The following is a 26,905-nucleotide window of genomic DNA, read 5'->3' as shown; positions in this document are numbered from 1 at the left end:
TTTGAATAAAAAAAAAAAAAAGAATTTTTTTCTGGTTACAATATAGCAAACAAGATTTATTTATATCTTGTAAACAAGTAATGTCATTTTTAAATTGTTTCAAATAGTGAAATACTTTCCTTCTCTTCTGCGGTGAATTCAAACCATTAACATTCCAAGATAATAGTTTAATTGCCATTATCGGCCAAAGGAAACTTTTGGAACACTAGCATAAATCACATTTTGCTTTAGGCCTTGCTCCTCCCACTGTTTCCGTTGTAGTAGTTGCCAGTTGTTGTTGTGCCTTCATCTCTTGTTCCTTGCGTTTAGCAGCAGCTCTTGTCAGCCTTTGTTCTTTTGAATCTGGACCCGTCATAGGTATTTCCAACACTTGTAATAAATCTTCTTCCATCGCAATCTGTTCTTGAACCTGCTTCACTTCTCTTTCCTTCACTTCAGTCTCCTTTCTTCTAGCATCCAGTGGAGAAAGACTTCCAACTTTTAATGCCTCAACATAAAATTCTCTCGCTTTTCCAACTGTATTGAGACGATGTACTTTCCCTGCATAATATACTATTATACCAGTTGGAATATCCCATCTATATTCAATCTGACGTTTTTTAAGTTCATTCACCAGGAAGGCAAATTCCTTTCTAGCTCTTAACATTTTGGTGGAATTTCCTTTAATATTAAAATATCCTGACCAGCAATCTGAATCTTCTCCCCTTATATGAGGCTTGCAAAATCTGATATCTCACCCTGTTCTGTATATGGAAATCCATGGAGACAGTGGAACTTGTTGAGTTAAAGTCTTTTTTTTTTTTGGCAGCAAGACAACGGGAAGGAATAGATGTTCCAGTGTCAGTAATTGAGAAGAGGAGGGGAAAAATCTATTAAAAAAAATGCCAAAAATGAAGGGTAGTCAAGGGCGTGGTATATGGTTTTAGATTACAGGAAAGCAGATTTTTCTTCTTATTTATTCAGTTTGCTTGGTCACTCATTCATCATGTGAGTGTTAGGACCATCTTCCCAATGGTGTTGTATAGTTCTGCTCCATGTCAAACCACGTGCTTGTTTCATTATTCTTTCCCTGGGGATTGTATGAGTCTGGGGAAGAACGGACTTCAGCTTATTCCTGAGAAGACTGAGTAGCAGTGGTGGGCTTCAAAATTTTTTACTATCGGTTCTGTGAGTGTGGCTTAGTGGGCATGGCATGGCTTGGTGGGCGTGGCAGGGGAAGGTTACTGCAAAATCCCCATTTCCTCCCGATCAGCTGGGACTCGGGAGGCAGAGAATAGATGGGGGTTGGGCCAGTCAGAGGGGGTATTTACCGTTCTCTGAACTACTCAAAATTTCCGTACCGTTCTACAGAACTGGTCAGAATCTGCTGAAACCTACCTCCGCTGAGTAGCTATAGATTTTAGGCCCCCTGGATTAGCTGACGTTTTGATCTTCAGTTATGAATGGGGTAGCACTCCTCCTAGCAACTTGGGGAGGTCTTCTTGAATTCTCAGCTCCTACTCTATTGACAAAAAGTGACAGTACAATATATTATTCTATTTTAAACCATTTTGTTTTATTTCACACGGTAAACATAAATAATAATCCATCCCATTCAGTACAAAAAGCATAGTAGATCTGAATCAGCAGATGTATGCATTGTTTAAGGCACTGAGAGAAGGAAATACAGAAACTATAGAAGACAGTGACTCGTTTAATTCAAACACTTCAATTCAAGCCATCTTGAGTCGGACCACTGAGTACACTTTAAAAAAAAACACCCAAGCTACATTCATAGTAAGTGTATACTGCTTTATTGATTTTGGTTAAATAATTAATTTTCCAAATTGGCCAATGGTCTAAGAATGACAGTACTTTGGACCCCAATGCTTTGTGCTATTAAAAAAGACTACAAAACTACAATACCGCTTTAAGAAGAAAGAAAGATACTTAAAGGAATGGAAAAATGGATTGACTATATTCAACGAGATATCAGACTAAGAGTTATCAGACTGTTTTTGAATGATTATGATGCATTATTCTTGATTGTTTTGGGGAAGTTAGGAATTGATGATTATAGGGTATAATTGTTGGGATGAAAATTTTTAGCATATGTTTGTTTTATTTTTAACTATACCTTGTGCCCGTTCCAGGAAGTCGGGGTGGGGGTGGGGGTAAAGGGAAGGAATTGGGGGTTGAGGTTAGTGATGGAGTGATGGTTAATGTACAGGGATTATTGAAGATGTATAAATATAATTAATGTAGGGTCGGGTCTGACCAGTTGCCATTTTAGAACGGTGGGGAGGGAAAAAAGAGAGAGTAGGAGGTAGGAAAGAGGAGAAGAGGAAGGAAGAGGGGTAGAAGAGGGAGAAGAGTGTAGGGTGGAGGGAGGAGAGGAGGTAGATAAGAGAAGGAGAGGAAGGTTTGGAAAGTAAAAGAAGGTAGAAGAGGGAAGAAGGTTAAAAAGGGGGGTGGTGACTGGGCAGGCCCGACTAATTGTATATAACTGTACATTGGATGAATTATTTGATAAGATTGTAAAAATAAAACTTTTTTATAAAAAAAAAAAAAAGATTTATTTATATCTTTAACTGCCTTTGTTGGAAGAAATTTTACAGTATTAGAAAAGTTAGGATAGGATAGTGTACCAAATACAATTTTTAAAATAAAGGCTACAATAAATTATGCTTGTATGTTTTTTAAGAAGAAAGGGAGTCTGAGATGATTAGATGTTTCACAAAATGATCCTAATTTACTTTTTGATTCACTGCATTCAGTTTGTTTGTTCCATTAGTATTTCAATGCTGTTAGAAGAGGGGGGGAAATGAAGAAACAGTAGCACTGTGTGCATTTAAAAAATGATTCAACAGAAGTGCTTTGGATGTTTGGACAAGCACAACACAAAGGCTCTTAAAGCAGACACAGACCTGCACAGAAGCTTGAAAAAAGGGGCTGTTTTAATGAGTATCAAAAAAAAATAAATGCTGAACTGCTGTGAAGGTGAAACATTTCTTGCTAACCATTTTTGAAGCATGTGCAATCCTTGCCAGTAACTGCTGCTTCTTGAATTGATTCCAAGCAATTAAAGTTCTTATGGGAAACGGAATGCCGTGCTATTGTCACACAGCACTGAAAACTTGCTAGATGAAGAAACAAAATGAGGGTAATACTTTTTACTCTGATTCTGGGCATTTTATCCTATCCTGCTGTTCCTATTTTAAATAATTGCAAAATGATTACATGAAATAAAATGTGTATGTGGAGGAGGTATTGTATTTTCTTTCCTTCAAAATGTATTCTTTTCTTTGGGAAGGAAAAGAACTAGAGGGAACAAAGAAAAAAACTTGTTGATGAACTGGCAAAAGCATCTTAAAGGTTGTAATGATTACAAAATTCTAGGACAGAAGCATTAATTTTAAAACTTTAAGGCCAATTAAAAAGAAGGAATAAATGCACAAATAAAAGTTTGCATCCATTTGATTTAGAGCAGCAATATTCAGAGCATGGTCTAGTAATAACTGTGGATCCTGTGAGATGTACACTCACAAGGTTTAATTTAAACTTGTTTCCAAACCATCCTTCATTAGTACCTACACAAAGTAATGCACAAAGTGGCAGTGGAGAGGTTAAATGCCTTGTGCACAGACACTATATTCCTAAACAGTGGTTCTAATTATGGGATACAAATTATAGTGGTCCAAAAGGAAGAAAGCAGCATACTGTGCCAAAAAGTGGTACTGGATTGTGTCCATATTGTCTTGCACAATATGGGCAACAAATAATTATAAATAGAGCAATAAAATTTTATCTACATTCTAAATATTAAGACCATAGCAATATTTAAATACTTTGACAGATTATAAATCCTCTCTGACATGTTTGCTTCCATATTCCAAATCTTGTACTTTTGGAGCCAACCATGTGAAATAAATCTTTACTGGATCAACATTCCAGTGTTTATGAAATGATATTGGAACTTGATGGGATAGGAAGTCCTTCGGGTAATCCATTGGACGAGCCTAGAATTGAAGTTTAAGAGAGAATGAGTTGCATACTTATAAAATATTTTCTTCAATTATAAAAAAGAAGCAAAAATTATGTATTCTTAAATCAGATGCAGATACAGCCCTGTGAAGTGGATGACATGATAAGCACAGTAGGAATGTACGGTGTCTTTGTAGAAAATCTGTTCACCCTGACCTTTACAAATGTAGGTCTTTGTGACAAGATGAATCTAACATGGCTGTGAGAGAGGGCTATTATTATTCCAATGAAACTTTGCATATACAATTTGAATGGCGGCAAATAGCTAATGTAACCGCTGTGTATATGGTAAACAAAGCTGTATTTATTCTTTTTAGGAGAAGCATTACTAAATCCCATTATCTGATAACCAATAATGGATAAAACAAATTGTTCTACTGTCAACAAAAGATTACACTCTGAAAGAAAATAGAAAAGCTAAGCGTATTTTTTTCCAGTAAGGTAAAAATATTGTGTTATTTAAGAGAAAGGTAGTTTAGACCTGAGGAAGTAGGATAGTGAAATTAAGAGAAGAGCATAGCTTCTGGCCTTTGAAGCAATATAAATTAAAAAATGAGCATTTTATTAGTCCTCCTTATTAAAGTATGGATTTAAATTATGCACTTAAGAATTCTCCAAATTCTACAATATGTCTGCCATGAAAACTTTGGTACTCGATAGTCCATAAGATACATTATACTTTATGCCATATATTGTATATATAAATAAATGCATGTTTCTCCAAAAAGACAACCCACCTTGAAAAGAAGCCCTATCACGTTTTTGAGCACATGCGACCAAATTAAACCCCACCCATAAAATTAGCCCTAATTAAGACCCCACCCACCCCGGGGTGCAGGGTGTGGGGCAAAGCACACAGGTAAAACATAAGCTAGGGTGGGGATGGAGAGGTGGAGCTGCCCTACTTACCAGGCCTTGCACCTGACACCTGCCTCGCCTTTTTCTGCAGCTGCTTGCTGCCACTTGCATGCATTGCCCCGGCCTCTATTTCACCTTCATATCTTGCCAGAAGGCATCTGCAGCCGATGACAGAGCTCCAGATCTGGAGCTCTGTTATTGGCTGTAGATGCCTTCCAGCAGACATCTGAACGCAAAATGAAGGCCGGGGTGATGCGTGTGACTGGTGGCAAGTGGCCGCAGAAGTGGGCCAGCAGCAGGCTCCTGCTGGGCGGGGTTGTCAATGCCATTGCTGTGAGGTTAATCAATAATTAGAACCCTCCCAAAAAGAAGGCCTAGCTGTTTTTTCGAGGGTCAAAAGAAAATAAGACCCGGCCTTCTTTTTGGCGAAATACAGTAAATATATTGAGATCTTCGGAATATGGAATGTCTATTAAGGATCTGGCTGATTGAATATGGAAATTCAAAACCATTTGTTCATGAATATATTCTCAGAACCACAATAGCATTTCTTTTTTCACTTTCTCATAATGTAACAATGCATATTAGTGAAATGTTTAAACAGAAGCAAACAAGCTTATACATGATAGTTGCCTTTTGCTTCCACAATAAAGGATTTTTTTTAAAGAACACAAGAATGCATCAGTTTTGATCAGCTACTAGTATAAGAAGGTAACTTGAAGATACATTTTGCTTCCTCATCTGTTTTGCTTTCTCCATTTGAAATTTAAATGTTAAACTAAATCCCATTTAATGAGAATAATAAATAAATGAACGGGCTATACTTTAAGAATTGTGCTTGCACTGGAAAAAAGACGAGAATCTGACTTTTTAATTTTCAACATAGCAAATGTTATTTATGCTCTGTCCTTAAACTTTCATATTTATTTTATAATGAAATTATTTCGCAATTCAATATGTGGCATCTCCAGGAACTTATGAAAAAACTTCTGTTAGCGTCTCTGAAAAGTTGCTGTTAATCAAACATCAATATGCAAAATGGATAGTTGCAACCTGGAATTATAGAATTTCCTCTGCCTAATTTGTTTTATATTTTAATTTATTGTTTAATCAATTTTTATTCTGCTTTCATATTAAGATTCATACATTTTGCCTTATGACTCTGCAGAATGTTAAAATTAATGTTGGGGATTTATGCTTCCTTGAGGCTATATTGTACCAGAAGGCTGGACAGATGATAAACTGGATGACTTTGGATAGTACCAAAGCATTTCTTCATCTGAAGTTAAACATTTCGGCATAATAAGTTGTTTTACTTGCCACATAATTAGAAAACAGATTGAAATAAAAACTTAAGAGGTAACAATGTTTTAATTTCATAATCTGAATTGTTCAGCCAACAGTTGCAGTAATAAGATCATCCCAGGAAATCAATTATATACTTATCAAAAATTAGAGTATTTAAGTGGATTACCCAGAGTCTATATTTTCTAGAAGGATAAAGTGAAATAGTATTGGACCATTTCCTAATAAAAACCAACTCTATAGTTTAAACATGAAATGACTGCTAATTGTTGATATGAGAATGCTAATAATATGCATAAACTGTTAATTTATTATTTAATGTAGTTTGTATACTTATGAAAAAAGCAGAATATAAATATTTTAAATAAATAAATGTTTATTTGAAACAGAAAAAGTTGCCCCAGCCACTAAATACTTCTGATATTAATATAATCATATAATAATTTCCTCACGTTTCAACATTTTTCAGAAGTTAGCGGTATACTAATTAAATGAATTTTTAAATTTTTTTTTAATTATTTGAATTTATATCCCGCCCTTCTCAGAAGACTCAGGGCGGCTTACAATGTGTTAAGCAATAGTCTTCATCCATTTGTATATTATATACAAAGTCAACTTTATTGCCCCCAACAATCTGGGTCCTCATTTTACCTACCTTATAAAGGATGGAAGGCTGAGTCAACCTTGGGCCTGGTGGGCCTGGTGGGACTTGAACTTGCAGTAATTGCAAGCAGCTGTGTTAATAACAGACAGACTTAGTCTGCTGAGCCACCATAACATAAATGTTATTCATGTTTCACTGAAACTTTAGGAGTCCATTTTTCATATAATCCCCCTTCTCAGCATTTCTATTGCTTTCATGTTGCCATTACAAAAGGGTTCTAGATAAATTTGGTGATAATCAGCACATGTTAAAAAGTTGGAAATTATTGTATATTTTGGAAATTACATTTGTTTGAACAATGGTAAAACATGACTTAGGGAAGAAAATTGTGTAGTTATATGTGGAAATTGAAGATCACAAAATCTGTGGTTAAAACTACAAGGAAACATTTAATCTCTATTGAGTTTTTTTTAAAAATGATCTAAACACATCTTGTAATGTTTTGACAACTGTGTTGTGAGAAGATGCTCTAGTTAGAATTTGTACCAAAGCCAGATACTGATAAATATTGATAATATTTATGAAAATAAGCATGATTTGAAGCACTGGGATATTCATTGTACGTTCATCTGTTTCCGCTTTATTATTCTGGAAGGATTTAATTTGTGCAGACCAAAAAAAGGAATCTTTTACTATCCTATTAATAATGTCTGATCTGAACCTCATTGCCAAAGTTCCAGCCTTCCACTTATAGTTTTGAAATGCCCTTGCATCCCTGTTCTCAGGTCTAAGTAGTAAAGCCTCTAGGAAAAAGCAAGAATGTTTTTCTAACATATTTCCCAGTGTATCATTTTAATTAGGTTTTAAGGAAATTGAACTAATATTAGCCATGAGATACTTAGTTACATATAATGACACTCACCTGATGGAAGAGAGGGCTGTGTGTAACTGGAATTCCTAAACCACTGAAACACATTCCAATTACCATATCATCAGGGGCATCATTGCTGTAGCACCTGCATTTACTAGCAAACAGTTTTTGGATTGCTTCTCTATTGAAGACCATCCTTTTAGGACAAATCCAGAAAGAAATTAATAATCAAGAAGATAAGTGTTACTAGTGAATAAAACATTTTATCTACTAACAGCAATTGTAAGTTCATAGCAGCCATTGCAAACAGATTATTACTGCTCTGGTCTCCTAATGAAATCATAATGCTCTATGTTCTTCCATGTCTCTAGTAATATCAACACAACCTAATGGATATCATTAGTTGTAATTGATAGTAGAATCTGTTTTAGGATTATTGACAAATTAGATGCTCAATCATATACCACTTCCAAATACAACTCAACTGAAAAAAACAGTACCTTTCACAATGCAACAAGGTTAAAAAGAGCAGCCAGTAACTCTTGTTTTATTATCTATAGGTCACTGACATTAAGCCAGTATTTTTAAAAGTCTGTCAACTTTCTTATTTGGACTAAGCCAGTGATGGCTAACCTTTTTGCCATCGCATGCCAAAAGTGGGAGGAGCACAGGAGGGTGTCTCTCTCGCACATGGCCACACCCATAATTCAATGCGCCCCCCCGCATGCACGCACAACCTCACCCCTGCGCTCCCCCTGCTTTTGACACGGAATGGCATGGTGGGCCAGTTAGGCCCATTTTTCACCCTCTCCAGGTTTCAGAGGCTTTCTAGGAGCCTGAGGAGGGTGAAAATGGCCTTCCCCACCCCCCAAGAGGCCCTCTGGAGGCCCATTTCCTGACTTCTGGTGGGCTTGGTCGGCATGCGCATGCGCGCTGGAGCTGAACTAGGGCAATGCTCATGTGCCCACAGATATGGCTCCGTGTGCCACCTGTGGCATGCGTGCCATAGGATCGCTATCACAGGACTAAGCCATGGATATATTTAGAAAAATCATGTAATAGCCTCACCCCCACATGCCTTTCACAGAAAATATTCTACAGCTATAGTCTTCTAGTCTTCCCTAAAAGACTAGATAAATGCTTTGATAAATCAGAAATGATCTCAAGCTGTACTCACCGTGCTTTGAATTTCTTTTTGCTATGTTTATTTGTCTATTGAAATGCTACGGTAAGTTACCATACTGCTATTTACAAAGTTAGGACACTTTTATATTTCATATTCTTGTAAAAATTCTATGACAACAGGACTGTAAAAATCTCATTCATAGTGGCAGAGCCTGATATGAGAAGAAATCTATCCATCATGAAAGCTACTGAAAACTAAGTTATTGCTCTTACATATCTTTACTCCTTTGAATAATTTAAATGACTTACCCTCCTCCACCAGTAATGTAACTATAGCCTCCTGATCCTAAACCATAGCCATAGCGTTCCCCGAGAACCACTGGCTCACTTGAATCATAGCAACTGAGTAATTTCTGGAGCCTAGAGATGCTAGAACAAAAACCACATAGTGAAATATATTTAATTACTTTTAAAAAATCCCAAACTCTGAAGATATCAGCTTAAGCAAGCACATGTACATTGCTGAAACAGAATATTTAAGAGAATGTTTCTTGAATATTTAAATTTTTCAGTAGTTACTTTTTTAAAAAAAACCTCTTTGCTTCTAAAACATCTATATAATCATCAAATATTACTATAAAAAGAATAAGCTTTTATGTCATACTCTTTGGGTCTTTTCTTCAATATAAAGGCCTATAACTTTGTTCCCTCCTAATTTTAATATTCTAAAGCAAAAGTTATTTTTATAAAACTTTTGTATCAGGCTGAATCATTTAACTTATTTCTACAATTACACCCCCACTCGGAAAAATGACAAAATTCAGGGTTGATGTCTGTAGCAAATCATGATGATGTTGATGATGTGTGCTCATCTGTGATTGTAATAAAAGATCTATTTCAATGATTTCATGATCATAGTGCCGTGATGATGAACCTATAGCCCGCATGCCAGAGGTGGCACGCAGCAGCCCCTCTGATGGCACGCGAGCCACCAGTTCAGCTCCTCTGTGCATGCGCGCATAACAGCTAGTCTTTCAGTCTCTGCCATGCATGTGCTGGTGGGCGGGCATGGGTGAGGGCACACCCATGGGGAGGAAGGGTGTGTGTGTGAGGCCACACGGGCATGCACAAGGTGGTGGGGCACATGCGTGCATTGTATTTTGGGGGTTTGGGCGTGTGTACATGCTTTGGGCACTTGGTCTGGAAAAGGTTAACCATCACTGTCATAGCCCTTATGTGGTCTGTCACTTGATGCAAGTACTTGAATTGCAGTATTTCGTGACAGTTATTCCTGGTTTTATTATCTCACTCATAGAGAGACCAGGGCTATCTATGAAAACAACCTGGACACTATAGTTGCTACAAAATGCCATGAACCAAATTGACATTTTAGGAACATTTCAGTAGTTTTATTTCCAAGTTCAAGTTTCAAGGTGCTGATATTAACTTATAATGGGGATCATTTTTATCCTGTTCCTCCCATGGTTAAAATCTTTGTTTTTATTTATTACTGTGATTTTTTTTAATTTTTATGTTTTATATTGTTCTATTTATTGCTGTGCACTGTCCAGAATCGCCTTTGGTGAAATGGGTATCCATATAAATTTGATAGATAAATAAATAAATAAATAAATAATAAAATAAAGTATATTGTTTAGTATCAAATTTTCTATGGAATTGCCTCCTTTGAAAAGGAATCTGCCTATCCTGTTTCACCCACTTGGATAGGGAAGTGCCTGCGCTTGAATGGGGAGAAACACAAAAGCAGACACCGAACCACTTCACAAGGGCATGGCACAACATAGGAGATCAAACTTTGCAGGACAAGATTCAATGGTCTAGCTGAAAGACAAAGGCCACTCTTTTGAAGACAGCAAAGTCCACATTTTGGATAAAGAGGATCACTGGTTTGAAGCAGGGGTATAAGAGGCCAATTATTTTAACATTGAGCAGCCCTCTCTCAACAGAGGGGAAGGATAAGATACCACCTATCTCCAGTCTACAAGGCAGCTCTTGCATCAGTTTCAAGAAGATTCCACAACCAACTGCACTCTGATTCAGATGACCCTGAGGGCAAAGATAAACCCCCAAGTCGCCTTATGGGATTTCAGAGAGAGTGCTAAGGACCAGATAACTGCAAAGGAATATAATCTTTCCATCCTCCACCCCCACTCCCCACCATCCAGTCAGAACCTATCCTTCCATCCTCCCACCATCCAGGCTCAACTGTCAGGACCTATCTGTCGCCGCACCCCAACATCAGAATTGATGAGGCTTCTTGGATGAGAAGCGAAACTTTTTCTTCTGATTCGTTAAGGAAACAAAAACAGCTCAGTTGCCTTTTGAAAAAGCTTCTTTGAGGTAACTATGACCTGGATGACTGAGAAGCTCCACAGACACAGAAGTAGACCTTTCATATTGCTTGTGCTTTGGAGAGTGGCAAATGCATTGCTGTTCCCTCTGGTGTTTGGGGGCTTGAACAGCTTGTTCTATAAGGTCATTTTTAACATTGCTCTTTAATTTTAGCATTTGATGTCAAAACTGAAATGTTTAATTATTGGTTTGAATTTATGATGATAATTTTTAGGAGACTTTGGAAGCTGGTGGGATATTAATTTTGGGAATATATACTATATTGCATTTTTCAATAGGTACAATATATGTATAAAGATAAATACTGGTTACCAAGTGGGCATAGTTTTATTTTTAATTTAATCACTCTGCTCCAGTAATATAGACTAGCTTTTAAATTATGCAGAAAAGAAGTCTGGGTGAATTTATATGATATAATTACATTTATATTCAAGTGTGATGTACATAAGGATATTTGGCATCAAACGGTGACATTTTAATTACTTCTGCAGAAGTGGTGGCTGTGTGATTAACTTTCCAGTGATTCTGTTGCCAATATGGAACATGAAATATAAGCTATCATAGATCAGCAAAAGCAGTATATTCCAAATACCAAAAAAAAGCATGCCTAAATGGATTTCTTCTAATGTTCTATCTGTTTGACATCAGTTAATTCATTTACACATCAGTAAATATTAGACTATTGCTTCAAGACCTGGATACTGGAAAAGATTTTTGAGAAGCATGCCACTTTCATCACTAGTTCAAAAAAAAAAAATCAAATCTGAAAATGAGAACTTTTCACATCATATGACCTCTTTTGTTGCAAAAAATGCTAAATGTACACTCTTTCCTATGTTCCCAATGCAAGAATTGCTCCCTTGGTAGTTTTCCAAATGTAGCTATTCAAAAAGAATATAATCACATTATGTGAAGATTTTTCTTCTTTAAACATTGTGAACTTCAATTTTTAAAATGTAGTACAATGATGCTGGCATTTCCATATTTGCTTTAGATAGTGAGATGGGCGGTGTATATTAATTAATTAATTAATTAAATAAATAAATAATATTGTGTAGACTATGTAAAAATAATTCTTAGTACTGAAAATGAATTACATTTTACATCAACAGCCACTGTAGAATTTCATGGAAATTTAGGCATACCTTCTAGTAAATTTCTCGTTTTGAAGTCATGCTTATTTTTTGTATAAGATACAATTATTGGATATAGCACTGAATCTTCAATTTAACAAATATAATGGGGTTTTAAACATGCCAGATTTCCTTCTGTTTGGCTACTTCAGCATGTAGGAACATAGGAAAGAGATATTTTTTTTCGTTATTATATTAATTGGAAAATGTAATTTTAAATCATACGTGCCATGTTTTAAATTCCTCATGTTGCATGATTTTAATTTTTAATACTATAATCAGGACATTACCAATGGAAGAGAATATGGGCCTCTGGTGGCTCAGACCGCTAAGACAGTCTGTTATTAACAGCAGCTGCTTGCAAATACTGCAGGTTCAAGTCCCACCAGGCCCAAGGTTGACTCAGCCTTCCATCCTTTATAAGGTAGGTAAAATGAGGACCCAGATTGTTGGGGGCAATAAGTTGACTTTGTATATAATATACAAATGGATGAAGACTATTGCTTGACATAGTGTAAGCCGCCCTGAGTCTTCGGAGAAGGGCGGGATATAAATGCAAATAAAAAAATAAAAAATAAAAATTTGTAGTTATGAATTGAACTGTGGAGTCCTGGGTTCTCTGAGGTTGTACTGATGATATTATCTAATTTGGTAATGAAATATCTGCAAGGACACAACCAAGCTCAGAGAGCTCCAAGAACCTCAAAATCAGGACATCTGAGGAAACTATAAACCTGGTACTTGGCTAATGTTTTTCAAGGCAGTTGGCCAGAATCAAAATAAGCACCATCCATACATGGAAAAAGCAATTGGAATAAAAAATATTAGAAGTCATTGACTTTGCCCATCAGGCTCCAATACCAAAGTTTAGGAAAACCCCCAAATATTTGGAAAGGTTTGGGGGCATGAAAGATAAAATTGTTTTAAAAAGCTGCTTTTGTAAAAATCTGCTTGCAAAACTTTGAACCCAACTTCCAAACGTACTCGCATACTTACTAGGGTTGTACATTAGATTTGGTCAAAGCTCAGATGATAAGCTGGAATAGGGTAATTTGGAACAAGAGTTTCTTTTGTTACCCAGACAATAGTAAATAGATCAGAATAGACATCTGTTCTGGACTTACATGAATAGTCTTGATTAGTTTCACCAGACTGCTGATATTTTAGAAAAGCTGATGAACGGGTATGCCAAAAGGACAAGATGTTTCTATTACTTAGATAAGACATAATGACAATGTAGGTGATGGAGGGAAGATACTGTAAGTGGATGATTAAATCACAATGGCCACCTTTGGTTGCTGCAATCATAGAACTGTGGGAGCTGGAAAAATCTTTGGGATTGAAAAAAAGCCCTATCATTTGTACCCTTTCAGTATCATCCAAGTCTTTTTTTCTACATGGTTGTATGAAAATGCTTGGGAGCTACTTGACCTCTCCTAAAAACTTAGTTATTTTAAGATAAAGACCAGCCAGCTATACTGTCAAAACTATAAATCACCTCTACTGTATCCAGAAATAAACACCATCATTCCTTATGAACACTTCTTCCTCTGCATAATCTCCCTTAACCCATCTGTTTGAAATCTGGCCCCATCATATGGTCTTCTAGCATAAAAGACTTCATAGCATTCTGTGCACAAATAGTAATGGTCAGATTTTAAAGGAACATGGTTCATCATTTTTAGCAAAATTTGTCATGCATCGTCCCTTCATAAAGATTTAGTTCTCTTGAAAATCGTATTCCTTTCTAGTGAAAAATGAAATATGATATTAAAATATGTTTTCCTGTTAGGCTAATGGAGAATAGTGTTTTTGCAATAAATTTCTTAAGCAAAGTGATATACGTACCAGGTTCAATCCATTCCCCCCACCCACCCAAAAAGAGTCCTGGAAACTGAACTTTGAGAATGTCAGAACCTGGTAATGTACCTCATGATAACAGAATAACAGAGATGGAAGGGATCTTGGAGGTCTTCTAGTCCAGGGGTCACCAACCTTTTGGACCTCAGGGACCACTGAATTCATAATTTTAAATCCCGTGGACCACTAATATGATTTTTTAAAAAAGATAAATAATATTTAATGCAATATAAAAATGCAAATAATTTTTCTGCGGACCACCAAAATTTTCTCACAGATCATCAGTGGTCCATTGACCACTGGTTGGTGACCACTGTTCTAGTCCAACCCCCTATTCAGGCAGGAAACTCTATACCATTTCAGATAAATCATTGTCCAACCTCTTTAAAATCTCCTGAAGCCCTTAGGTGACAAGTAAACATTCATGCTTGTCAGCCTGTGTGATCCAAAGATGAACTATAGTCGATAATCAACTATGTCAATCTCCCCCCTCCCCCCCCCATGGAAACAGAGCGTGATGTGGCAAGGAGATTAAACTGCATACAGAAGGAAATAGTTATTCAGTGAAGAACAGCAGCTGCAAGATCCCCAATTCCCCGTGATGGGCTCAGACATTCTGAATGCTTAATGCATGACCAAGACAGAAGAGAAATATTGTTGTCTTGGACGTCATAATCCTTCACTCTGCACTACTTGAGTGAGCTTCTTGGTTTGGGCAACCAATGCCATCTTATTATTTGTACATTTCACCCCATATATCCTCATAAATCCCAATGCTACAGCAATATTTCAAAATTGTCATCTTTCAATTTTATGCCACAACGTGCTCAAATATCAAGTAACAAATTTAACATTTGGAAGATGCTTTTAAATTGTTCTGTTTGGATTTGTTGTCTGATCCCCCCAAATTTCATTGCATCATGAATCGTCATGTTTCATATTTTATCTGGAGTCTGCAATCCTGCAAGTAATAACAATAATAATAACGCTAAAAAACACTAGCATAATTCAATTTAATTTGATTCTGAAATTCTTACCTTATCAAGGTATCATCATCTACAATGACTAACCAAGGCATTTTAGCAGGACTATGATTTAAAAATCTTTCCAAAATGGCAAAAGTCTTTCCACAATGACCTAGAAAGTAACAAAAGAAAAAAAAAAGAAACTGGGAAGTAGATATTAAGTAAAACTTTGGATTATGTCCTGTTATAGTATGGGTCAATCAGCTTTGTTGTTGTTATTAGTTGCGAAGTCGTGCCCGGCCCATCGCGACCCCATGGACAATGTTCCTCTAGGCCTTCCTGTCCTCTACCATCCTCTGGAGTCCATTTAAGCTCACGCCTACTGCTTCAGTGACTCCATCCAGCCACCGCGTTCTCTGTAGTCCCCTTCTTCTTTTGCCTTCAATCTTTCCCAGCTTAGTAACAATTAATTAGAACATCTAAACAAGACTAGAATCTGGAGACAGAATCTGCTTGGCTGGCTGCCCTTAATACAGCAATTTAAAAAGAGGGTAATCCTTGGCCATCTACTCTGCAGCACAGATCATTCTGCTATAATTCACCCATAAAAATGCTGACTTGGGAGAGTGTTTTTGTTCGTTTGATACAATTAGAGTAATTGTTTTTAAACAACCAAGCCCAGCGTCCAAACTCTCAAAAATGGGCCTCATGGCCATGCCTACTCATGGCCCTTGGAGACAGAAAAATAAATGAAAAGCAATGTGAAAGCTTCAATATGTTTGCCTTTCCTTGCTTTAATTTAGACAAACATCTAGTCTAGGGGGGGCTCTGCTCCAATATTTAACCATTCCTGCTCAGCCCAATCCCACATGACAGAAAGTAGAGGAACTGAGGCCAACGTTTGCATCTTAAGTATCACTTTTCAGGCTACAACTAGAAGCCATTTTAGCAATAAGCATTTCATTGTTACAGACATTCACGTGGAATACTTGTTACAACTCATGAAAGAAATATTATATTAAAACCCACCTCTTTCAGTATTTGGTATGCCTATGTCAACAGTAGGTATTGAACTTTCTGCATAATCACTGTAGTATTCAATGAAAGTGGCTTCTCCTTCCCAGGTTTGCTTCACAATAGGTACTGAATTAAAAAAAAATAATGAAGACACAGGCAGGAAAAGCAAAATGACTGTTTGTAAATAATAATACTTATTTAAAATACATTGCCATGTCTTCACACCAAGTTCAATTTAGCATATTCTTTCAGATGGTGTCCTAGTCATAGATAGCTTATGTGTTTGCAGTACTTGGGCTAATGAAGTAGTTCTTATGCAGAACCGAAATGACATGAATTTGAAACCGCTGTCCTAGTTGGTGGGATACACCAGCCACAGTATATTGACTTGCAAAGTAATCCTGAGGTTAGAAATCCTTGTTTGCACAGAACAATGTGAAATTAATGCTTTAAATGTTCGCATCGAAGAAGAAAAAAAGGATGAAAAGGAAGACATAAACACTATGAAAATGCTGGTGGCTGTAGAAATATCAAAACATGGATGTGGTTGCTCATGAACTGGGAAATTCAGCAAGGACTTTTGTCAGGGCAGGGAAGGTATATGCCATATTTTTGCTTTTCAAAAACTGAATTATGGAATAGTTTCCATGATTACAGAGCTGAGGATTGGTTGCTGAATGTGATGGAAGTAAAGCAGGCGTGAGAATACACAAAAGAAAGGAGAAAGGTTGTGAGCTATGCAAAGAGCGTAAAATTGTGGTTGGATTTCTTCAGAAAGAGGTAAGGAGTTTAAAAAGCAGCAGACTTTTCTATAATTAAAACAAGTGATGAGTGAAATAGTTGGGTACTGAGAAAATAAATTCTCTCATCACCCTAAAAAGACTATCAAAGAATAAAAGTAATGTTTGAAACTCATTTATCATCTGAGTATATCACACCGATAGAACAGTTTACAGAGACAATAGGATCAATACATCTTTGTTGTGATTTGAAGGGAGAGAAAAACGCTGAAGGCAATTTCCTTCAAACAAGGACATCAGATTAATTTACAGTACAGCGTACCAACCTAGTCACTGTTTGACATAGAAGGGATGCAAAAAATAAGAGGACAGTTATGATGAAAGGAAAACTCTTCACGCTTCAAAGAGCTGTGATTAGAAGAGAAAGCAGCAGCCATGGATGCTTCATGTGGGCCAAACTCTTCACTTCCAACAAAACTCTGCTTAAAATTATTATAAATATTTAACATTTAGATAATATGTATATGTTTATAAACCACAATACTGTATGCAATGGTGTCTATGGAGATTCTCAGGCACTCATGTCATGGTTGTCCCAAAGGTGCTTTTTAAAAGGCAACTGGACTTCATTTGTTTTTTCATTGAAAACATTTCACTTCTCATCCAAGAAGCTTCTTCAGTTCTGAAGTAAAGAAGCTTCTTGAATAAGAAGTGAAACATTTTCAAAGAAAAAACCAAGAAAGTCCAGTTGCCTTTTGAAAAGCACTTTTGGGATTTTATGCAAAGGTTTTATTCACTTCCTTATATACATTAAAATATATTTCAACTAAAATAAGAGCACCACTGATTAATAATTTCTCCTCTCACCCAACGTTAGAGATAGGCTGCTATTGGCTTTCAATAGAATGTCAATAAGAATCACATAATTATTTGAGTGAAATGTAGGTCAATTCATGGCTTTCATTTTTAGGAATATACTAGATTATCAGTCTTATGTATCCAAAGCATCTAAGATAAAAGAGAAAACTCTCCAATAGATTATAAACTGCCCAGAGTCTCGTAATAGTGAGATGGCTGGTAATAAATTTAATAAACAAATAAAATAAATCTTATATGTACATATTAAATATTCCATTGATTTGTTAGATTTATATCCCAGCTTTTCTTACAAGCTAAAGGCATCAGATACGTTTTGTTTTGAAAACTGTGAATTTTTACCTTCAATAAAAATTTCAATTTCCTTCCTTACCTCTTTTCTAATTTTCTCACAAGTGATTTTCTACTATATATGAAAAGTTCATAAAGAGAATATGCTAAATGAAAAAGGCTAGCTATACTTTTCAAGATGTTATATAAATTTAAAAAAAACAGCTTCAGAAAAAAATGTAAATATACTCAACTCCAGAACTTACTTCTGTCTCCATGGAATTTCCTGCATGTTTTTACAGCAATAAAGATATCTGTTTTCTTCACAGGATCACCCTAAAAATAAAATACCATCTCCATATATTTTTCAATTTATGTATTTTTTTATTTAGATTGATAATTATGAATTCATTTTTAAGAAAAAAACTATAGAAGAACGCAATTCCATTCTCCACAAAATATTTAAAAGAATACATTTCTATATCTGAAAATGTAAACAATTTAAATAATCAAATGTTGCCTGGCAGCATTTGCCACTTAAACTATAATAGCAAGTCAGATAGCAGTCATGACTAGTGATAAATAAGAAAAAGGAATAGTCGTAATTATAACTTATAATTAGTCTAATTATAACTTATAACTTATAACTAAGATAAGGTTGGTTGAATCCCACTGATTTTAATATGAGGGAGTTAAGTAGGCCATATCTCACTAATTTCGGCTAGATCACATTTTCTTAGGATTCTGCTAGGACATTTTTTTTACCTTTTTCCTGTAATCAAGTCAAATATTTATAAACATATAAATACAAGCATATACAAACATATTTTCAATAAGAGCTATATTTTATGGCCACAAATGGTTAATTTCATGATTCTTTGGGTCTAAGCAGCAAATGGTTTTTATAAGGATTCCTGGTAGCTTCTAGAAATGGCAATCCAGTTTTACAAGCATTCGGTCAAATGTTTTTCTTCTTCTTCATGCAACACATCAGAAACAACAGCAGATAAGTGTACCAAGTCTTGTTATTTGGCTGTCTCTTTCTCTCTCTTTTTCTCTCTTTCTCTCTGGAAGATGATAAAATTCCTATTTCCAGATGTGTCTGTCAAAATGGCAACAGTCATATATAAGAGGGAAGTATCAAGACACTTGGTAAAACCATATATGTAGAAAAGTTGGAAACTAACTTGAGGGGGGGTAACCCAAACCCATGAATGGAGAAACATCTCAAATAAATAAACCAAGCAACCAAGCAACCAGTAGTTGCAGAAAATATTGCTAAGATAAAATCAGAAAACCAAATTGGAAGTAGAGTAGAATGAATGTGTATTAACTGAACAATCATATTTTCCTTAATTTTTAATATTAAAGTTAAGAAAATGAATGCACTTTCAATATCAAAAAGCTAACACATCATTTTCAAAGGAATACAGATAGTCCTCATTTAACAACCCTAATTGGGATCTGTGACTCTGTTGCTAAGCGAAGTGGTTACCAAGGGGAAAATCATGTGACTGTGACTTCTGGATGGAAAGAGACAAGACTAGCCAGTTTCACAGGTTTGGCTTTGGTTTGCATCCTAACCATTCCCACCATTCCCCTTTGGAATACTCCACTGCCTGCTTACTGTCTTATACACACCAAAAGCCATGTGATTGCATTGTAGCCTGGGGCTGGAACCAAATTCATGCTATGCATACAGTTTACACTAGTTTCTTGAAGTCGATTTCTCTCTAATCTCTCCTCTATGTGAGAGGATATGGGTTAAAAAACCGCAAGCAATTTCTGTAGGCAGCCTCTCTTTTGCCTGAACCTTTCTTGCTGTCAACGCAATCGCATTGCTCTCAATGCGCAGAAGAGCAAACAGCCTATTTGCTTGCAATCCCTTTCTCTTCAATAAACCTGCCCTGCAAAAAGGTGGGGGGGGAGAGAAAAAAACAGAGGTCAAACACCAGATAACGCTACGGACAGTAAAGGTGATTACTCACTGAGAGATGCTGAAAAGATTGTAAATGCTCTGTAAAGTTATTTTTTCAGCATAGTCGTAACTTTGAATGATTGCTGAATGAATTGTCAATAAGCAAGGACTACTTGTATGGCTTTGTTGTGAAAAAAATAAGTGAAGAAAGCTCAGTCTACCAAGTCATTTCAGTTATCTCACAGACAAATAAAACAGTGCCCAGAATTTCACAATCCAACTTCAACAACCCATGGAAAGAAAACTGCCTAATGTACCAGCTGGGTTTAGAAGGGTCAGGAGCCCTTGGGATCATTTTACTAGCATCTAATGAATAATGGAAAAGGCAAGGAAATTCTAAAAATGTCTAATTTTGTTTTGACTATGTAGGCCACACAACAAATTGTGGGTATCTCTTAAAAACATCTCATCTGCCTTTTGAAGAATTTGTATGATAACCAAAAATAAGAAGGGAATATGGAGGAACTAAGTGATTCAACTTTGGCACAAAGTGCATCGGGATTATCTATTGTCACTTTCTTTAACTTATATGGAGAATATATCATGAGAAATGCAGGAATAGAAGAAGTAATATTTGGAATGACTGTAAAATTGTTTGAAGCAATAGTTACTTCAGGTATATTCATGATATATTATGATGGTAGAAGCAGGGCAGACTTAAGGAATCTCTTGTTGAAGATGAAGAAAGGGGAAACACCTATCTGACTGCTGCTCAATATTAACAAGAACTGAAATTATGTCAGAAATTCTGGGGTCTGATACAGGAGGTAACTGCTATTTGGTGAAAGGCTATCAGAAGCCTATACGACATACCAAAATGCGAACACTTGCCACTGACATCCAAATTACATGTTGTCAAAGTTGTTGCTATTAGTTATTATAGATGACCGCTGGAAAGGCTTAACAGAGAAAATGATTCCTTTGAGTTGTGGCACTGGAGAAAATTGCAATAATTTGGACTGGAATAAGAACAAATCACTCAGAATTAGATGAAGTGAAACCAGGCTGCTAAAAGCAAGCATTAATAATGCGTCTAACCATTAAATATTTTTGGACACATAATGCAACAACAAGAGTCATCGGAAAAGACAAATCAAAAGCACTGGAAAAGAAGCCAACTGACAATAAAGTGACACAAGTATGACCTTACAAGAACACAAAGAAGCTGTTACTGACCCTTAGTCCTATACAGCGATGATCACTGAATCACCAAGAGTCAGAAGCAATTGAAAAACAGATTGAAAGAAAAAGAAAAATATCTAAGCTCACTGGTGATTACTATAATACCAGCTTTGAACATTCTAAATGTTTTATATAAATGATTTTATAATTCTTTCGGCTATATAACAGCATTCCTATTGCCATATGGCAGATCCCAGTAATATTAGCCCTATGTAGCAAATCACGACAAAGAGATTATGGATGAAGATTAAAGAAAATGGATTGCCTGCCTGTTGTTTCCCAATCCTACATTTTCCCATTTTAAAATAGCAATAGCACTTGCACTTATATACTGCTTCATACTGCTTTACAGCCCTCTCTAGGCGGTTTACAGAGTCAGCATGTTGCCCCCAACAATCTAGGTAAAATCAGCAATAATCACTCTTTTCTGAATTTGCAAATAAAAAATATGGTGTTGGAGATGTTAAATCCGAGATGAGTCAATTTGATGCAGTGATTAAAATATCAGGCTAGAAACCCAGAAACTGTGGATTCTAGTCCCACATTTGATAGAAAGCCAACTGGGTGACCTTGTGATGGTCACCCTCTCAGCCTTGGGTAGAAGGGAAAACCCTTGTAAGAAAACTGCAAGGACTAGACCAGGCAAATACCAGGAATAAAAAACTGACCTGAATACACCAACAAACAAACCCCTGAGATGGGTGACATCTTGGAACTGGTGCCCCTCCCCTTTTCAATTTCAACTTGAAGAACCATTTTCTACTCTGCAATGTCCGTTTTCTTCTTTCTCCATGCAAAACAGGAGTAGATGACATTGTAGGTAAGCACATATAGGATTTGGCTCTAAGTTTGCTTTATTTATTTAACTCAAAATGCTAAGACAAAATGCTATGTCTTGTAAAAGACATACCAGAGTTCTTCTTACTACAGAAGACAAGTTTGTAGTCGCAGTATTAACAAACAGTGCAGATTTCAAACTGCTTTTTCTCCTTCTTTGCATGAAATGGCATTTAGATATATGAATCAAGGAGACCTTTCAAATGTCTTGAGGGGAAAAAACCCAATCTATTTGTATACGTGAAGAAAAGTACCGAGAATCTAAGAAAACAAATTCTGCAGTTTTCTAGCCTATTTGGGAAAATGACTCCCCTTAAAAGCAAATGTCAACTTTGGAATGGATTCGAAAAATAAATCAGATAGATTTTCTTGCATGATTACAAGGGAAATCAAGAAATGATGATGAAACTGACTATAAAAAACAGATTGGTAATGTTTCCCACTACCATTTTAATTATCTTTTCTGAAAAGTTACCTTTGTTATCAGGCATTTTCTTTGTACCGAAGCCAATAATGGAGAGAGAGGGAAAGACAAAAGACAAAAACAGAGAGATAGAGATAGAGAGATATATGCTGAAAAGGCAATGAAAAGCATCCACTTTACTAGCTTCAGGCATGAGCAAAAGGGAGAGGTAACATTACCTATTTAGTTAAGCCACAATTGCTGCGTGGATAGAAGTTGCAAGTTGCATGCTAAAAACAGATTCATCCCGAAGTGTGGAAAATCTATGGAAATGTCCCTTATATTGTCTATAAAACTAAGGTCCCTTTACTTTTACAGGAGAAGAGTAAAAAGTTGGTCATGTCATATTTGCAGCGAACCAGTGACAAATTTCAGTATAAATAGACATATTTCTTTTTCTTCATTTCTTTTTCCTTCAATTTTATCAAATTGTTTAGACCTGCAAAGTTCTCCATTTGGAAAGTTCTAACAAGATACATATGGGATAGAATAGAATACTTTCTCTATATTCTCTATCAGGAGAAGCAATCAGGAAGTACTTACACATTGTGGGAAGAAATTGGTGAATGTAGTGGCACAGGTAACACCATTAGGAGAGTTGAAGTCTTCTGTACAGAATTCAGGCACTGGTGTGAGTTGTGGTCCATTCCCTTTCTCCCAGATATATAATGCAATCTTTCAAAATGTAATCACATATATAAGTAGATATGCATTATCTGTATACATTATCAGAGAGAGGATTACACTTAAAATTATTTATCAACTTTCAAAGAATGTTATATAAACTCTTGATGTTCCCTAGAGATTTTCTAAGAAACCTAAAAAAATGCAAAGCAGAAAAAGGCACTATTTTCTTCTCAATTAAAATAAAAATCAGCCAAAGGAAAATGATACATTTCCATCACAAAGATGAAAAGTTCCAGCACATAATCCTACAGACAACTCCTGGCATCACCAATAAGGCCTGGAAATACTATGCTATGATTTACAAGCCATTCTAGTGGCTCTAGAATATCATTTTCCAAACTATGGGAGTTGAAGTCCACACAACTTAAAAATTACTAAGTTTGAAAAACATTGCTTTAGACACTGCAATATGATAGATAGAGCAATGGTCCAAACTACAATAAGGCAACTTATGTTCCTCACAAGAGGCATCAGCAAGAAGAGACTAAGAAAAAATACAGGTGGGAATATAAAATTTAATTAATTAATCTTCTCAGATTCAATTTGGAATTAGAAGACATAATGTATAACATGTTTCTTAGATGTTGTTTTTGAGCATGCCCAGAAACAATATTTTCTTTGAACCTCTTTCCCTGACAAAAGTCAAAATCGTATATTTCTCTGAGATATGGAAAGGGAAAACTAGGAGGGTTGAGGAGAGCCAAGCTTAGAGTAAGAGCAAATCAAGAAGACTGAGCATATAATGCTTCGCCTGCCCTATGAAACATCATTCCCACATAGACTGCCCCCCCCTTTACTGGCCTTCCAGAAATATATACAATATGCATAATCTAAAATAGCTATATTGTACATGAATTAACTGTGATCTTGGTTGACTATATGGTATGGTTTTATTTGTTGCAATGTTTGCATCCTTTTTTTTATTTTTGGTTTCCAGCTATTGCTTGGTTTTAATCTTGAAGGCCACCGAGAGTCACAAATGTAAGATGAGTGGAGAAAGAAAGAAAGAAAGAAAGAAAGAAAGAAAGAAAGAAAGAAAGAAAGAAAGAAAGAAAGAAAGGGAGGGAGGGAGGGAGGGAGGAAGTTTTTTCAAACTAGGGACTCTATCTCATATTCCTTTGTTTGCAAATTTGCCCTTTTATTAATTTTACCACACATATTACTAAGTTATCTCATAAAACAGCACATACGCTCAGTGAATATTGTTTATTCCCAAGTGGAGAAGACGACAACACAAATTAAAAATAAGTTTAGTCAGGACTGACAAGAACAGATGGCAGAGAGGGTTACAAAGGGCAGAGTTGTGTTTGCTTCTCTGTAGCTACTTTTAACATTAAAATACATTTGGCAAACAATCAAATAATAAAAGTAAGAGACTTACTTTAAAATCATGTTTATACTGAAAGTGGAATGATTTAGTATTTCTTAACGTAATATAAAACATGCAGCATTTTAGAAAATAATTAACGATTCAAATGCAACTTGACATTGGTGAAGAATTGGATTAGGTTATAATGCAGTAGGAGCCTGCCATTTCAGATTATTTTCAGAAACTTTTTTTTAAAAAAGACACTTTGAAAAGAATAATTTTAAAGATATCCATAATACAGTCAGCATGTGTTAGGAAAAAATATGAATATAATAAAAATATGGATTGTAATTAAAATACATTAAAAAATTATATTCTATCCAAGGCCATAGAGCACTGAACATAAATGAGGAAATGAAGAAAAATATGACTTGAGGCATCAAATGTTTTTCAATGCTTTGTGTTTAGTCAGAGTGAATCACAATTCTTTTTACTTTAACAACACTATTATTATCATAAAGAACCACAATAAAAGGAAGAACAGTTAGTAATGTTTGAACATATATCTCATGAATAAATGCAACTTGGATTCTGGAAAGAAAAAAAAGAATTTTCAATGGTTCTCACAAACTTCTACAATCTTTACATTGTTAAAGAAATATAGCAGGATGTATAAGAAAAAGAAAGATCTAAATGCTGGTAGGGTGTTTTTTAGAAATATTCCTGATTTACAAATATCGCCTCCTCCTCTTGATTGTTTCCTGATTGCTTATTTGTAACCTATGACTATCATTAAGTGTTGTATCATTAAGTGTTAAATTTGTACCCTATGACTATCATTAAGTGTTGTAAGTGTTGTACCTTGATGAAGGTATCTTTTCTTTTATGTACACTGGGAGCATATGCACCAAGACAAATTCCTTGTGTGTCCAGTCACGCTTGGCCAATAAAATTCTATTCTAGTCTCTTCAGGATGGAATTTTCACTGCATAAGAAGCAGCTGTAGAGACTGCGGCATTGCAAATACCATTAGTGAACATTTCCATGCTGAAGTGGATGAGGTTGAATTTTTAAGGAAATTTCTGAGGGAAATCAAATCATAAAATGACAGGTTTCTTGAAGCTATGATAGCCACTTTGCTCAACAGAAGAATCAAACCTAAATCATTCATATCATAGGGCTACCTACTATCTGCCTGAAAATTTGTAATTATATAAAGACTATCATCTGTCTGGAAATTAATTCACTATAGATTTAATGTCAATTTTTGCCTACTATTCAGGTGGAATCTCCCTTTGTATAATTTAAATCTATTATTCCTTATCCTGTTATCTGAAATGAAGGAGAACAGATCTTGGCTTTCTTCTAGGTCACATTCCTTCAAATATTTGAAGATTTTATATAATCCTCCTGTCTTTTAATAAAAAATCTGACCATGCCTAATTCCTTGAATAATTCTATATAGCAGGGGTCACCAACCTTTCGGACCTCAAGGACCACTAAATTCATAATTTTAAATCCCGCGGACCACTAATTTGAATTTTTAAAAAAGATAAATAGCATTTAGTGCAATATAAAAGATCCAAATAATTCTCCTGGCGGCCACCAAAATTTTCTCATGGACCACCAGTGGTCCATGGACCACTGGTTGGTGACCGCTGCTATATAGAACACAGATCATCCTTGTTGTCCTTCCCTGAACTTACTTTAGTTTGTCTGAATCTTCTTAAACTATGATGTATATAACTGTGAACAAGGTAGGGTTTGGCAAATACAAAAGATAATGAAATTATTGTGTTTTTGATTAGGAAATTATACTGGTTCAATATGTCTAAAATTGCAGTTTTTGTAGCAAATCATTACTCTTGGAATCCGATTTTTGACCCTGGTATCTACTTAGTAAATTCTCATGTATCTTCCTTAGCTGGTTTGTTACTTGGAATTACACAGTTTTGTAATCAAACGTTTTGCTGAAATCAAGTCTTTATAATGTTCCTGCAACATGCTAAAGAAATGGTCTAATCAAAAATGTTGGTTGGGCAACTGTTTCTGAAAAATACAGTTTTCTGTAATTACCATATTTTTCAAGGGGCTTAAAATGAATCACTACATAATTTGTTCTATAAATTTTCCAAGTATCACTGTCAGATTGAGTGTTTGTTTGCAGTTTATGGATCCTGTTTTCCCCTGATTCTCCAAGACAGAAGTAACATTTGCCCTCTTCAAACATCTGGAACTTCATCTCTTCAAGTTTTCTCATAGATATAATTCATTCAGATAATCTTCAAATCAATTAATCTGGCCTTGAGAATGTAAACTCATTTAAAGGAAGAAAATATACTGTAGCCATGTTTCATCACACCCAAATAATAAATCCCACATCTTTATTTCCATCTTCATAACTGCTTGAATAGATATCCTCTCTTCAG

At 35.6% G+C, this 26,905-nt stretch overlaps 1 protein-coding gene across 1 annotated transcript in view; it reads right to left on the bottom strand.

Moving 5' to 3' along the window:
- Positions 1-2,285: 2,285 nt before the first annotated feature.
- B3GLCT (beta 3-glucosyltransferase) overlaps positions 2,286-26,905 on the bottom strand; it is a 63,888-nt gene continuing 39,268 nt past the window's right edge. The window contains exons 9-15 of the mRNA XM_058185619.1: positions 23,024-23,155; positions 18,287-18,356; positions 16,147-16,260; positions 15,190-15,289; positions 9,096-9,215; positions 7,713-7,857; positions 2,286-3,998 (exon numbers count right to left, since the gene is read on the bottom strand). Of these exons, the coding sequence (XP_058041602.1) occupies positions 3,837-3,998; positions 7,713-7,857; positions 9,096-9,215; positions 15,190-15,289; positions 16,147-16,260; positions 18,287-18,356; positions 23,024-23,155 (843 nt within the window). The 3' untranslated portion in view covers positions 2,286-3,836. The remainder of the gene's footprint in view (positions 3,999-7,712; positions 7,858-9,095; positions 9,216-15,189; positions 15,290-16,146; positions 16,261-18,286; positions 18,357-23,023; positions 23,156-26,905) is intronic.

The sequence above is a fragment of the Ahaetulla prasina genome, chromosome 5 (genome assembly GCF_028640845.1).
Source record: "Ahaetulla prasina isolate Xishuangbanna chromosome 5, ASM2864084v1, whole genome shotgun sequence".
Taxonomy (NCBI): Eukaryota; Metazoa; Chordata; class Lepidosauria; order Squamata; family Colubridae; genus Ahaetulla; species Ahaetulla prasina.
This window is presented reverse-complemented; position numbering and strand designations above follow the sequence as displayed.